Raw genomic sequence first — 16,453 nt, forward strand, 5'->3', positions numbered from 1 at the left:
AATGCCTTTTTGCACAATCATTTTTGCACATACAAATGGTTTAAATATTCACCTGTACACTGTGATTGCACAGTTTCTTTCTCCTGCATTGTTTACATTTCAATTGTTTACTTTTGAATCACTGCTGCACTTTATACTGTAATTTACAAGATGTATGCAACGAAATTTCGTTCTGTATGAACTCTGTATATACAAAATGACATATAAAGTTGTCTAAGTCTAAGAACGCCAGGGACGCAGAGGAGGAAGAAGAGGAGGAAGAGGTGGAGGTAGATAAACCTTTAAAAGTGTCAATCACGATAAAGATATTGCTGTTTCTGGGGATTACTGTAGAAGGATGCAACAGTTGGAACAAACTCCCAGTTTTTGTCCGTGAGCCAGACACCCCGTCTACTTTTAAGACTAGGTTACATGTGGGCCAATCTACGGGACAGCTGACGCTGAGCCCAGACTGGGGCGTCAGCTGCACAACGATCCCAATTACAGCAACAAATCTACAATAAAGCGGCAGAAAAATTTATTATTAACGTAATGCTGGTCCAGAAAAGGTCCAGAACTCAACCTGACCTAACACAGAGCTGTGCAGACACGAACGTCTGCGAACCTCAATGAAGTGCAGAAATGCTCTAAAGAGGGCGCCAAAGTTCCTCCACAGTGATACGAGGAGCTGATGCAGTCAGACGGAAAACCTCTAGATTTACTGTTGCTAAGGGTGTTTTCCACAGGCTGTTGATTCATGGGATGTACTCAGTATGCATAATGGATTCCCCACTATGGCTCCATCTCTGTTCAATAAATCATAACAAATTATGTTGTGTGTTTTCATGCACTTTAGGTTAAATGCAAATAACAAACTGGTAAAAAAAAAAGAACAGATGCGCTTCATTATGACTTGAATTAAGAGGGGATTCATCCACTTTTTACTGTAACTTTAACGACTGATCAATCTGAAGAAGAACGAACGTGACAAAACACGTGTTTTGGAGGCGATTTTAATGCTGGATGTCGCTCACCATCAGGCACGGACGACAGCCGGCGTCTCTATAAAAGCTCCTCTGATCACAGAACGACTGAAGCTTAACGCTGAGGCTAATTTGGACTCTGGGGAAATACAGCTAGCATTTACATAACCGGCTTAATTAGCTGGAGGAAGGAGACGACGGCGTCTATTGTGTCAAGTTCTGGTGAAGCGTGTGTGTGAGGACGTGAAGCCGTGGAGCAAATTAATGGAAGTAGATGGAGGGTCAAATGGTGATGCATAAAGGAAACAGCCTGATGTGGTCGTGTGTCAGTGTGGGGGGGTGAACTTACCTCTCCTGCCACCCTCCTCAGTCGTTATGCCCTCTGCAGCCACATATGGGTCCTCCTTGAACCTGTCAACAAAGCCACAGGGGAGTTTGTGTTTTAATGAACATCAATTAAAAACACTTCAGGCAGAATAAATCAGAGACGAAGCGGTCCTTATCACCGGCATCATTCTTATTGCCGTAACTGCCCTTTGTGAGGACCTTTGCTCTTTATTAAAAGCACTTTAAGCCTGGACGTCAATAACCATCTGCACACAAGAAGTTTGAATTATTTATTGAACATTTGGTATGTAGCCCTTTGCTCCAGGCCCTGCTAAGCTGCTCCTCATTAAGAAGTGCGGTGGCTGCCTGTGAGTGGGGGTGGACAATAATTCAATATATATTGAGATATAACTATTCAATAAAAGGTGAAATTACATTTCCCATATTTCAATATGCATTACATGTCTGTGATAACAGCATTTTTTATGCAATTTATTTTCTAAAGCAGATATTTCTAAAATGTTATACTGGAGGAGTTTTTATAAACATGACAAAATACAGACATCTGTCCTGAGCGTTTTTGGCAGTGTGAGGCTTTTATTTTGTTTATATCGATATCGTAATTATATGGTATTGACCGAAATTAAGAAATATATCATCATATAACTTTTGGCCATATTGTCCAGCCCTACTTGTGAGGAGAAAATGGTTGCTATTTGGAGCAAATAAGGTCTATTGTGAAGTAAATCTTAGGCTACGTTCACACTGCAGGTCTTGATGCTCAATTCAGATTTTTTTTTTTTTTGGGAGGCCGTTCTTACTACTATTAAATGACTTACTACTATTGTGAATTTCTCCAATGTGAGATAAATAAAGCCCATCTTATCTTATCTTATCTTAAATGCTACCGCCATCGTTCTGCTGTCTGAACGGTACAAAACCACAAAGCGTACAGATAACAGGAGACGTCACAGAGCAGCGCGCTGTTTACGGAAGTAATGGTGAATGTAACCGTTTCTAGAAATGTTCCAAAAAAGGTTAGTTAAAAACGTTGGAAAAATAAATGCCGATACCGGCCGGCATCTCTTCTTGTTATTATTAGAAAGCTGCTGAGAAACGGGAGACGACAATATTAAGACCACATCACAACAAGATGAAGTAAGGCAAGAAACAGTGTTTTATGGAGCGCTTTTGACCCCTAAAATAAGATAATTAGACATCCTGCACTTGAAATAAGATGATGGAGATGAGTTGTTCCTATTTTAAGTCTAAAAATCTTATTCCATTGGCAAATCATCTTATGTACCTGCAAGGACAAATACACTAACTTTAAGAACATTTTACTTATTTTTAGTTCCATTTTTGCAGTGCATGACCTCAGTGCAGGTGATCAAAACATCGTTCCTGTAAGCCAGGCCAATAACGACTCCCTGTTGCAGAAGGTTTTGGTTTAATCTGCATGTTATCCTAGCCATATGAGGCCTTTTTGGGCAATAATATAAAGCTTGGAACTCCACACTACTTTCTAGATAGGAAACGAAACATCTTCAAACTTTGGGAAAAAAAAGTCCAGTTGTTTTGTTATTTAACTTTTTATTAATTATTTCTAAATCTAAAGTCAGAATAAATGATCAGCATTTTTAATTTTTTTTTACACTAGATAGTTTTTTGTTGCTTTAATCTACTTTTCTTGTTAATAGGTTATGGTGAGAAACTCAAGGTACTGCATATTTGATGCTTTTTGACATGGGTGTCTGTCCTTTGGAGGATATTTTATTGCTAGAGGACAAAACCAACAGAAATCATAAAAATATGCCTCCTCCTCCTCACATGGTATCGGTCTTCTGAGCGTCCCACTCCCGCCTCCACTGGCCCGTGGCGTTACGGTGGCGCGCTAATCGCTCCTCGTCGATCTGCTCGCGCTCCTTCTTCCAGCGGAGGTACTCGGCTCTCTCGCGGCCGGTCATCGACATCGTCATGTCCATAGAGCCGCCTTTGGGACCCGGCCGGCGACTCTGCACAGACGAACAGCACCGAATCAGAATGAATCGTTCACGTTTTGCCCCCCCAACCCCCCCCCCTCCGCGGGTAGTGATCGGAGGAGAGACTTACGGTCCACTCTCTTTCTAGCTCGGGTCCCGTTTTGACGTTTTCAAAGTCCAGCCCCCCCCAGTTCCGCACGTGTCTCCGGCTGCCTTCTTTCCGGTCTATGTCCGCCGACGGACCCGAGCGCCTTGGGTCGTCCAAGAAGTTGCGGAGCGGCTTGTCTCCATCCGGCTGAACAGACAAATTACAAAAAAATCAGACACTGCAAGCCGTGACACAATTAAAGCTGCATGCACTGCAAAAACTGATCTAAAAATAAGTAAAATATTCTTCAAGTTAGCGTATTTATGCTTGATTTGAGCAGGTAAATAAGATCATCTGCCAATGGAATGAGTATTTTGACCCCTAAAATGAGAAAATTAGATATACTGCACTTGAAATAAGATGATGGAGATGAATTGTTCCAGTTTTAAGTCCAAAAATCTTATCCCATTGGCAAAACATCTTATTTACCTGCTCAAATCAAGGACAAATACACTCATTTTAAGAACATTTGACTTATTTCTAGTTCTGTTTTTGCAGTGTGAAGAGGAAGACTGAAACCGGCGGCTCCGATTACCCTCTGTCCTCTTTCATACTCCGCTATCCTCTCCATTTCCTCGTTCATCTTCTCAATGTTCTGTCGCCTCTTCTCCTCCCATTCCTGCCCCCCCAAAAAAAATAAAAAAAATAAATAAAAAAAAAATACCCAACAGAGATCGGATCAGTCGTTTTACAAATGCAGGAAGTTAACATTCAGACAGGAAGTAAACTGGATGCTGAGAAGCACAGCTGGAGAGCTCCAGTCATTCCTCCCAGCAGCCGTTTGGACTTCAGAAAAACATCCCCACTCCCAATAAAGTGTCTTTTTCATTCATGCAAACAGTCTGCTGATGTTTTTCTTGCATGTTTCTTAAAAATCACTCTGCTCGTTTACACACTAGTTTAATTTCTGGAGTATTCTACGCTGGTGAAGATTCTCAGTCATCCAGGTCATGGTCATTCCAAAAAAAAAAGTAAAAAACAAAGCAACTGGACTTGTTTTCCGTAGTTGAAGACGTTTCGCTTCCTCTCCAGGAAGCTTTCTCAATTCAAAAAGTCTGGAGTAATGCGGAGTAACAAGCTTTATACCATTGCCCAACTAAGGCCTTGTAATGACTTAGATAACATGCAGATTCAATCGAAACAGGTCCACCCCTTAGTAATGGGCGGTTGTTAAAGCCATTAAGACAGCAGATTGGACCGAAACTGATCCACTCCTCTGTAACGAGGACTCGTTAGGGTCGTTGTTGGCTTAGAATAAGCCCATTACTAAGGGGTGGACCTGTTTCGATTGAATTTCCATGTTATCTAAGCCATTGCAAGGCCTTTGTTTGGCAATGGTATACTATAAAGCTTGTTACTCCGCATTACTCCAGACTTTTTGAATTGAGAAAGCTTCCTGGAGAGGAAGCGAAACGTCTTCAACTACGGAAAACCAGTCCAGTTGCTTTGTTTTTTACTGTAGTATTCTAGTTTTAATAAATGTACAGTATTTCTTTAAGCTTTAGCCTTACTGTACCGTCTCCTATCTTTTTTTTTTTTTTACCAATGTCTGTCTCCGCATGCTTCCGTTTGCCTTTCACTTTGCTGCTGGTACACCTGAATCTCACCACGGTGGGACATTAACCAAACCTGACAGCCAGATTGATGATGTGCAGCACTCCCCGTTCTGCACATCATCAATCTGGGTCTGCTACCATTAAATAGGTCTAGGGAAAGGAGGTGACGTTCAGCGGAAATCTCTGAGCTGATTGGCTGAAGCGACACCTAGCGCCGGCCTACCAAACGCTGGTTTTAGCCTCAAAAAGGTAACACAAACGGTTGAAGACAGAGCGGTGGCACAAGATGAATTCTCGTGTTTGTGAACGCACCAATACCGCGGGAATTCATCTTGCCGGCGAAGTTTTGCATTAATATCATGGAAAACCAACAACCAATCAAATCAAACCTTCTAGACGAGTCAAACCTTTTAAATTGGAAGACTAGGTATTAGCGGTATTAACATCGGTATCGACCGTTCTATTGGTATCGGTCCCCCAAGTAGAAGAGGGCTGATATCAACAGCCAATGTTTATTTCCATCATCTTGCCATTTGTGTATTAAAAAATAAATAAATAAATAAACATATTCGTCAACCATTCTTCCTGATAATGTTTAATTAGTCCTTTTTGAGCATGAGAACAACTTTGCACCGGGCCCGATCAGCAGACATGCACATTATTGTGCTGTCTGACGGCGACAAATACTCTAAGAGGCAGCAATGCGTCTCAGTACGTGTTCTTGTTGTGGTAAATATACCCAAAAGCACTTTGTTCACTGTCAAATAGAACGAAAGCAAAGTGTGAAACACAGAAATAAAATATAAGCAAACAGGGCGCGATAATTTAATCGGAAAGCCTTTGTCTGAGTACAGATTTGGAAAGTCTTGGTACGTGACTGGGTCCCTCTAATATCACCATTAGCTTTATTTATAAAGCGGTTTAACACCAGCCACAGCTGAAAACAAAGTGCTGAACATCAAAAGCAAAAAAAAAAAAAAAATGGCACTAAGGGATATAATGGTAAACTAAGCACAGAATAAAAAATTAAGAAACTTGCTGCAAAACACAATAAAAGGGTTGAAAGGCCAATGAGTAAAAGTAAAAATGGACAAAGTGAAGGGGCCCGTCAAATGTGCGAGGGTAGAGCGTTGTATAACTTCAGGGCCCCGTGAGCTGGGAACCACCAGGAGCAACAGATCAGTGCAGCTAAGGGGCCGATTAGGGGTTATTTAAGGAAATATCAGCCATCGTTGTTCAGAATCAGACATACTTTAATAATCACAGAGGAAAATTACTTAAATTATTGTTTGCATTCCTTGAAAACCCCCATAAATAAGCTTTTTCCCCAGTAATCATCCTTTCTCACCTTGGATTTTCTGTCCATTGCACCTGGTGTACCCTCTCCGCCTCCTCCTCCTCCTCCGCCTCCTCCTCCTCCTCCTCCTCCTCCACCACCACCTCCTCCTCTTCCTCCTCTTCTTCCTCCTCTGCGTCCCTGGCCTCCTGGCTCACCAGGCTCTCCCTCTCTGGGAGGTCTGGGCTCACGGTCTCTCCTCTCTTGGCGACCTCCTCCTCCTCCTCCTCCTCCTCCTCCTCCTCTCTGACCGCCTCGACCAACTCTTCCGGACCCCGACCTCCTCGGGGGGCTTCGCCCGTCGCTCGGCCCTTTTGGACCATCGTCCTCCTCAGACTTCTTGCGGCCGCGAGGCGTGCTGGGCTTCCAGTCGTTCACCACTCTCTTGTCCTGCTGCAAACAGAGACACGTAGCAGAGGGACAGATGTAGAAGAGGACAACCGTACCAGGTCTTGAAACATCTGCATCGCGTCACTGGAGGTCAAGGAAACTGCAGCAACGTTCTTCCAGCAGAAATTGTTTCCTTTGCTCTGAGAGCCAGAAACCTAGACCAATTTTCTACGATCTGACTCGCTCCAGCGTTCATCAAACATGACCAGTAGAGGTCTAAACCTGTTCAGTAGCAGCAACATTTCAAAATTCAAACCGCCTTTATCCCGAAACCTCTGCTAGATCAGGTGCCTGCAGGACACCAAGGTGTCTGAACCGCTCTCACCCCTGTTAAAGGGGAGTTTTCCTCTCCACTGTCGCTTCATGCATGCTCAGTATGAGGGATTGCTGCAAAGCCATCAACAATGCAGACGATTGTTTATATTCTCAAAGTAGCTCAAAATTTAAAAATAACCTTAAAAAAAAAAAGAAGGCATATTTTGTCCTCCTCCACTTGTGAAGTTTCTGGAGTTTTGAGACAAACAACACAGTAAATTACGACATTCAGGAATAAGTCCAAAGAAAAATTTTACTTTTTTTATTTACCAGATTAAAATGGTCCTTGAAGAGCAGAAATACAATATTAAAACACTTCCTATCAAGACTTAATGAGTTAAATAGTGGCTAAAGAAATAAAACTCTGGAGGTTCTCCTCCCTGTTAAAGGGGAGTTTTCCTCTCCACTGTCGCTTCATGCATGCTCAGTATGAGGGTTTGCTGCAAAGCCATCAACAATGCAGACGATTGTTTATATTCTCAAAGTAGCTCAAAATTTAAAAATAACCTAAAAAAAAAAAAAGGCATATTTTGTCCTCCTCCACTTGTGACGTTTCTGGAGTTTTGAGACAAACAACACAGTAAATTACGACGTTCAGGAATAAGAACTGACTTTGGCCTAAGTCCAAAGAAAAATTTTACTTTTTTTTTTTTTACCAGATTAAAATGGTCCTTGAAGAGCAGAAATACAATATTAAAACACTTCCTATCAAGACTTAATGAGTTAAATAGTGGCTAAAGAAATAAAACTCTGGAGGTTCTCCTCCCTGTTAAAGGGGAGTTTTCCTCTCCACTGTCGCTTCATGCATGCTCAGTATGAGGGATTGCTGCAAAGCCATCAACAATGCAGACGACTGTCCACTGTGGCTCTACGCTCTTTCAGGAGGAGTGAATGCTGCTTGGAGAGACTTGATGCAACCTGCTGGGTTTCCTTAGAGAGGAAACTTTCTGACCAACCTGGAGGATCTGATGGAGTCTGACTTTGGAAAGAGCCTTGAGATGAAATGTTTTATGAAATGGAGCTATATAAATAAAATTGAGTTGAATTGAAACCCGTCTATTTTACACGGCCGGATGAATTTTCACTCTTTTGTGGAAAGCTTAATATCCATTTTATTTTATCATAACTCGTATTTTCCCTTCCCTTCCGTTTTGGTTATGATTTTTTTTGTGTGTGTTTTATTTACCCATCTATCTTTGATGTGTTCTGTTTGCATTTCCATCTTTTCCATTTTATCTTATTTTTGTGTTTGTTTACTTAGTTTCATCCTTTTGTTTTGTTAGTTTTTTTGTTTTTTTAATTGGGCCTTTGACGTTCGAACCCCAGCCAATGAATCTCCAGGTTGTTTCCTGGCCAATACTTATGATCATAATAATATTTATTATATCATTAATAATTAAAATATGCGGTAAAAACTGCCGGTGCTTAAGCACCTGCCCCTTTGCCCTGGATGAGTAAAATATGCTGGCTGCTGCTGTCTTGCTTTTTATTTTTAACATACTACTAATACTAATAATAATAATAATCCCTCTCTATGCTTTTATTTCCTCTAAAAAGTGTTTAAATATTTTAGGGGGACTTATTCACGTTATTGTGGTAATTCTGCTCTGGCTGGCCGATCCGCGGCCACCCTGCCTCTCCCTCCTCCTCCTCCTCAGGCCAAACTGCAGCAGTCGCCACAGCTTCAACGATTTAAGGTAATTGCTCTAATTGACAGCAGCTATTTTTTTAGTACTATTGGATATAAATTCAGAAATTAAGGGCAGTTACAATCCATCCCAACATGCCAAATATATTACTGAGGACCAGAGTGTGAATGCATGTCATTTAAAATCTAACGTACCAAATATTGCATTCAAGCAATTTTATTGTACAACTCCAGCATTTTTAACCTTTATTTAAGCGCTGCGTGTTACACATGTCTGTTTAAAAATTGGCCAACAATTACAGTTTGACTGGTTTTAAGCAGACACCAGATTTAAACCTTATTGACCGAGAGGTTAAACCTCACAGAGTGATGGGGGCTATTTTGATCATGAAAAATAATAATAAAAGTGACAAAATTTGGGTTAATTGGAATCCATACGGTCATCATTATAATTATTTTCATGTTTTTAATGTGTTACCTGGAGGTTATTCGGCACCAGCAGAAGCCGTTACAACATAATGTTATTAGCCCAGCACTTTAGGTCCTCCGCAGAGGCTCCTTATAACTTTGGCCAAAAGAAGATAAAGAAAAAAAATAAAAAAAAAGTAAAATAGATGGTTCTAGCATTTTATTCATGCTGTATTTGTACATAATTTCCACTAGAGAATAGCTATTAGGCTGCAAACTAAATGTTCTTTCTGCCGTTTCCACAAATTTCATCCAAGAAAATGGCTTTATTGTATTCTCGTAGTTTCATATGTTTATTGTTCTAAAAACTAAAAAATAAATACTTGCTTAATGTAATCATTAAAAGCAAACAATTTATACATTAGGTGTTCATAAAAATTGTAAAAGTTAGCTTTTTTTCAAGGGTTTTATGGCTCCAGTCAGTTTATTTATCAGGAATGAGGGCAACAAACGTCACTTTGGACTGAAAAGGTTGCGATAAAATGATTTAAATCGATTAATTTTAATTTACAATTTTTTTAAGATTAAATTTTCGGGGGGAAAAATTCAGGATTTTATTATGTCAATGCGCTTATTAAGCTTCCATAAAGAGAACAGCTGCAATGTTGAATATATGTTTAGGAAAATATATTGTAAAAAGAAAACTTTTTTTAGTATAAACACGAGGCACTTAAATTTTCTCATTTACTTATTTTTTTTAAGTTAATGTGAAGTTACACAAGTGAAACCTGTTCTTAGCTCATCGTGTAAAACCCACTAGCAGCAAAACTTTTGTTGATATTTTCATATTTTACAACCACAGGGCCGCCATCTTGTTTCCCCATCTTGTATCTAGTTGCACTTTTAATTCAGCTCAACTCCAAGACGAAGAGGTGAAATAAAAGCACGTTTTAAAAAAAAATTTCTTTAATTTCTTTTTGAGAAACAAAAACGGAGAAAAAAAAAAAAAAAAAAAAAAAAAAAAAAAAAAAAATTGATTAATTGGATTTGGTGTAATACAATCAGAGATTTTATTTTTAAGCCATGTCACCCAGCCCTATGCTGACCCCTGGTGCAGCAGGTCCAATCCAACTGCAGTCAGAATCAGAGCCAAATTAAATCTCAGAGCTGGATCAACGTCTGAACCAGCTCCCCAGAGAGATGAAGAAAACTCATAAACTCTCATCTGGTAACGTTTAGTAAATTCAGGCCTTGTTAGGTTGAAATTTATCCCAGCCAGGTTTCCTCCCAAGGACCGTGGACGTCACAGACCCGTGTAAGACGAGACTAATTTAATAAAAAGGACCATAAACAGGAAGGAGGGTGATAATTCAGCAGGAGCTAAAGTGAATTTCCAAGAATAAATCAGGACTGGTGAGATGACGGCGGAGCTATTTAACTGTAGATCTGAACATAGAAATTATATTTACTGTGCCACATGACTGAGCGCCGCCTGCGGGGCATTTTGAGCCAACATGTCCTCCACTGAACCATCAACCAGGGTGAATTTAGCTTTTTAAATATGCTTGTGAAATAACCACTTTTTCCCCCCACCGTAGTTTATTTATATTTGTTCTGTTTTTATCGTTTTACCCAGTGGCTTCACAGATAGAAATAGGGTTCCCCCTAAAAGTGTAAAAGTGCGTCTCACCCCTGCCGGCTTGGAAAGATCCACCGTGACTGTGAAGTTCTCCTTCTCCGTCTTTCGCCGGTCCGCCTCCCGCCGGTCGGTCTCCGCCTCCGGCGTGCGGGGTTTCCGAGGCGTCGTCACGGCGATACCTTCCTGCTCTGCCTTCTTCTTGTCTTCCTCGATTTCCTGTTTGGGACCGAGTTGCTGAGTAAGCTGGACGGCATCAACGTCATAACCCCCCCACCACCCCAAAAATAACAATCAAATCAGCTTTTTCCTCATTTCAAGGACAAAACGTAGGTTTTCTGTCTCCGTAAGTCACATTTAGGATGTTTTAAGACCCTGTTAAGACGGCTATGAACGACAGTTTAGACCTGCATGAATTACAATGATTAAAAAAAAAAAAAACATGATAAGTTAACTTATTAGCTTTATAAATTATATGTAACAGAATAAATTAATAAATATTAATAAAACAAGTTAAAATAACTATCAGTTTAGGTTGTTTTTTGACGATGGCATGGAAATCACGGACCAACTCCCAGTTTTGGTCCGTGAGGCAGACACCCCGTCTACTTTTAAGACTAATCTTAAAACTTTCCTTTTTGACAAAGCTTATAGTCAGAGTGGCTCATGTTACCCTGAGCTATCTCTATAGTTATGCTGCTATAGGCTTAGGCTGCTGGAGGACATCAGGGTCTATTTTTCTCACTCTGCTGATTTCTCCTACTGCTCTCCAATCTGCATTGTTTGTTGTTATTTCAGCTTTTACATTTTTGTTCTCTGTCATTTTCTCTTCATAGTAGGTACACCTGGTCTGGCGTTCTGTTAACTGTGACATCATCAGGGGAGGCAGATCATCCTCTATTACCATCTAACATAGAAAGTACTCCTGGGTCAATGTGAGCTTCTGTGCTTTCTGTGTCTCTGCTCTGTCTTCTCTAAGCCCCAGTGGGTGGAGGCAGATGAGCGTTCACACTGAGCCCGGTTCTGGTTCTGCTGGAGGTTCTCCTCCCTGTTGAAGGGGAGTTTTCCTCTCCACTGTCGCTTCATGCATGCTCAGTATGAGGGATTGCTGCAAAGCCATCAACAATGCAGACGACTGTCCACTGTGGCTCTACGCTCTTTCAGGAGGAGTGAATGCTGCTTGGAGAGACTTGATGCAACCTGCTGGGTTTCCTTAGAGAGGAAACTTTCTGACCAACCTGGAGGATCTGATGGAGTCTGACTTTGGAAAGAGCCTTGAGATGACATGCGTTTAATGAATTGGTACTATATAAATAACATTGAGTTGAATTAAAGCCAGTCTATTTTAAAAAGAGAAGAGCCTTGAGATGACATTTTGTGAATTAGTGCTATATAAACAAAATGTTATTGAATTATAAAATTCTGTATTTTATACACATAGGCCACCTAAATTCAATCCCTTCTTATAATACACAGAAAGCTACATAACGGTTACATGAGCCAGTAGGGGACAAGTCACTTCACCAGCAGAAAATTGCCTATTTAGTTTTTAAATGTTGATAACATGAACAAATGTACAGATTTAAGACTTAAAGTTTTAAACACAACCAGATTTTCTGACCTCATTGAGGCCTAAAGATGATAAACTTATCCTTTTTAAGCTCCTGTATAAACCACAAAGACAGAGATAGGGTGTATTTATGTTAAATCAGACCTCCGTACCTGGTACCTCTTAACCAGAGCTTCGTTCTTCTTCCTCAGAGCTTCAATTCGTTTGTCCAGCTCTGCATCCTTCTCCTCCTTGGACTTAAGGTCCACCACTAAAGACTGAGAGACGAAGAGGAGGAGAGTAAAAAAAATGACTTTAGTCTCATTTAACCCAGTTTGCAGCGATGGATTATGGTCCATGATATACATATACAGAGCTACGGGGTAAGCTAGCTTTACCAAAGCGTGTTGTTTGTTTTGCTCCATACTTACCATGGCTGACGTGGACTTGTCTTCAAATACAGGTGAAAAATGGTGTTCTGCAATGTAAAAAAATATATATATATACAGTTTTAAAACTGCCACTCAGTTAATATTGATTGTAAAAATTGGGTATTTGTTTTATTTTCATCACGCACCACCATGACCCCCAAGGCCACGCTCAAAATCTTTTACCCATGCTAGAATAAAATATGTGCTAATCACACACAGACTGAAGTTATTTCAATGTTTCTACATTTGACAAGCTAAAATAATATTAATTAAACCCAAGACAAATCCTAGAGGAACCCCACAAAGCAATCCGACTGAAATCATTTGGTTTAAAAGGAGCTATAATTAAGATATTTACTGTAAAATCAGCCTAAAGTCATTCTCATTTGTCACCTGGGATGTTAGTAACATTCCCTATTAACAGTCATTCCTCTCCATCAACAATGTCTTAGTCACGTTTTTCTCCTTTCAAACCTAGATTTACGGTCCTGAACTACTTCTGTTCAGTGTGTAGCCCGTGTTTACTTCCTGGTTTCTGAGCCAATCACATGAGAGTTCCCAAAACAGAGCGCAGCATTTGGTATTTTATGTTGGCAAAAGAGCAACAGCCTGCAAACATGGAAGCCAGTAAGCAAAGCAGACCAGAAATAGAACAGAATAAAACATCATAGACCTGTCTAATCAATAATTATTTGCTAAATTTTACTGAATCTTAGCTATAAATAGCTTAGATTTAGCGCTGTCATTCAAGGTTTTAGTTATTTGCTGCTCTGGAAAGAAATAACTGTGTGCTAACAAGACTCCAGGGAGGAAAGTCACGAGCAATGATGCAAATATCGCTGTCCACTTCATACAAACTGTGAAGCGTGGAGCTAAGGACTGGTTTTGCTTCCCTAGTGCACCTTTCAGTCGTTGAGTTAATCATGAACTTTTCAGAAGAACAACGGTTTGCAGAGTAAAATACGTCCACCTCTCTCCAAACAGCAGAAAACCTGCAACAAAATGGCTGCAAAACAAAAATAATCAATGTACTGCATTGGCCCAGTTGAAGTCCAGGCTGTAGCTGGACCTGAAAACAGCTGTGCAGAAACAAATATCTACAAACCCTGATGACCTGGAGCAGCATTAGAAAGTAGAGTTGATCAAATTTCCCCCAAAGGAATGTAACAGGCTGATAAAGTCAGTTAGCCACTCATAATTATTGATGGTAACGATGGTTATACAAGCTATTAGGGAGTCCTGACAGATTTCATATTAAGGTATCGATAAATAGGGAAACTATATATTTGATATATAGATATCAAAACCCGTGCTTAAAAATGAACTAAAACAACCACTGAAAAGCTCTCAACATGGTAACTATTAATTTTTCTGCCCGTGGTACTGGCTTTATGTATGTATGAATGAGTTTTGGGTAATGGGTGAGTGTCGTTTTGAACTTCTTCTGTATGTTTGCCGTTTTTATCTGATGAATGTGGCATGGAGTTAATATGAATTGCGCCCTGCTAATTGGGACTGCAGAAGCAAACTAGCGTTGGGCTAACTCTGGTACAATGCATCAAATGGTAACATTTATGTTTTAATTGTACATGGTCCCTTTTAAATAAACGTAAAAAGAAATTCAAAGAGGTCTGAAGACGTACAGAGTAGGGCTGGACGATATATATAAATAAAGCATATCGATAAAATAAAAATCACATTGATCGATATCGATAATTATCAACAAATTCAAAACATATATTTTAAGTGCAGCCCTGGCCATTTTATGCTGTTGCTTAACAACCTATTTTTAGATAAAGACACAAACCCTGAATTCAAACTCAACCCTTTATTCAACCATTTTTTTACCAAAACTGGAATTTTTAAATTCTCGCCCAGTGAACGTTGGAGATAGGCACCAGCAACCCCCGCGAGTCCTTGATAGAAAGCCATTTCAGTACCATAACTGCAGAATTTTTTTAAAAAACATTGCTTTTTAAGCTTTGACATTTTTTTTTAAAACCTTAGTCTGGGTTACAAGATCTTAAATGGCCTGGCTCCAGCCTGCTTAGTGGACTTCGTTTGCTCTGTAGGCTCGATAAGATCTAGTCGAGAAGCTTCTCCACTCGACTGTGTCGCTCTTCAATATTTGACCAGAACATTTTTTTCTATCATCGACATACGTCTGTCGATATATATATATATATATATATATATATATATATATATATATATATATATATATATATATATATATATATATATATATATATATATAGTTATCGAATTATCATCCAGCCCTAGTACAGAGACACCTATTTCACCTTTGGGATGAATTACAACAGAAACTGAGAGCCAGGCCTTCTTGTCCCACATCAGTGTCTGACCTCACAAATGTGCTTCATGGAAGAATGATAAAACAAAAAATCCCATAAACACCTCAGAACCTTGTGGACAACTTTATGAATTAAGAAAGGGATGTCAGTGAAGTTACTGTGCTTGTAGGGGAGTGAATACCTCTGGTGATATGGTGTAGATAGGAACACAGGTGAGATTTAGTTCAGGTTTCGACGCAACCCAAATGAATAAATCCTTCAGGCTTTTCAAAGCTCCTGTAAGCGTCTTAGAGCTGCGCACACAGTCATAATATCTCAGTCCGAACAGCCATTCACACTGATTCAACCCGGTCAACACTCCTATTATTAAGCAGGAGCAGCAGTGAATTTGTTTGAGTGTTGTCTGCTGCATGTAATCCAGTCAACACGAACCATGTCTGAGCAATTTCTAAGCGCCAAACCTGCATTTAAACCACAGACACAGCCAATCGGTCCGCGGGCAACAAATGACAGAAAATACGCTTTTATCTCTTTAAATATCACGTCGTAGTCATTTTACCTTGTGCCAAAAGCAGCTAACTTGTCCTCAGAGGGTCCTCATTATTGGTTTTATGCTAGCCAAAGCTAACTTCCTGCCAAAAAAGGACCCGCTCGGCGGATTTAAAGGGACAGTGCTGTTTTTTTAGCCCAAAAAAACTAAAACACTAAAACTAAAAGAGCAAAATAAAAAAAATAGAAAAATAAGGGCTCTTCAATATTAAATTGAACGACTGGTAAAAAAAATAGATTTCAAAGTAGAAATAAAAGCAACATTTCACCGAGTTAGACTAAATGTAATGGTAGCTTTTGGTCGCTAGAGGGCGGTAGAGGCTAACTTCTAAGCACACAACGATGCTCTGCAAACTCTTAAAGGTATACACGCATAAAATGTTGCTTCCTCCTGCTGAAAACTTGTTCAGACTTTGAGTTTAACACAATTTCTGTCTGATTAAAGACAAAAAAAACCTCTTAATGGGATGAATGCAGAAGATGAAGTAAAAGTAAAGGAGCCGGTTAATTTATGTCATCTTCAAAGTTTAATCATAGCATCAACACACACATACATACCCCTAAAGCAGGGGTCATATGAGGTGCCCTGAAGCCTATAAAAAAAAATAAAAAAAATAAAAAAATAGCTCAACCCTCCACGGAGCCGCATCTAAAATGTTATTTTATTTAGTTGCTCCTCCTTTTTAATCATACTACATAGTTTTAAAATGATAAATGCATTAAAATCATGTTTATATTACATAAAGTAAATGTTCGCCCTGACTCTTCTATTTCAAAGGTTAGTACAGGGAGCCCTTGGTATGATAGTATCAATGAAGTAGCTCTCAACTTCTAAAAGGTTGATGATTCCTGCCCTAAAGGAAAGAAAATTGCTCACAGCTCTCTGTGTACACAACCTAAG

The 16,453-nt window shown here is 39.8% G+C and overlaps 1 protein-coding gene across 1 annotated transcript in view; it reads right to left on the reverse strand.

Annotated features, from left to right (window-relative positions):
* The window catches only part of ccdc9 (coiled-coil domain containing 9), a 34,255-nt gene extending 18,582 nt beyond the window's left edge, over positions 1-15,673 (reverse strand). Inside the window, exons 1-9 of the mRNA XM_036149857.1 lie at positions 15,563-15,673; positions 12,689-12,735; positions 12,431-12,535; positions 10,763-10,927; positions 6,324-6,704; positions 3,955-4,038; positions 3,402-3,566; positions 3,120-3,304; positions 1,312-1,373 (exon numbers count right to left, since the gene is read on the reverse strand). Coding sequence (XP_036005750.1) covers positions 1,312-1,373; positions 3,120-3,304; positions 3,402-3,566; positions 3,955-4,038; positions 6,324-6,704; positions 10,763-10,927; positions 12,431-12,535; positions 12,689-12,691 — 1,150 coding nt within the window. The 5' untranslated portion in view covers positions 12,692-12,735; positions 15,563-15,673. The remainder of the gene's footprint in view (positions 1-1,311; positions 1,374-3,119; positions 3,305-3,401; positions 3,567-3,954; positions 4,039-6,323; positions 6,705-10,762; positions 10,928-12,430; positions 12,536-12,688; positions 12,736-15,562) is intronic.
* Between the last annotated feature and the right edge of the window lie 780 nt (positions 15,674-16,453).

This window comes from Fundulus heteroclitus, chromosome 18 (genome assembly GCF_011125445.2).
Source record: "Fundulus heteroclitus isolate FHET01 chromosome 18, MU-UCD_Fhet_4.1, whole genome shotgun sequence".
NCBI classification, from domain to species: Eukaryota; Metazoa; Chordata; class Actinopteri; order Cyprinodontiformes; family Fundulidae; genus Fundulus; species Fundulus heteroclitus.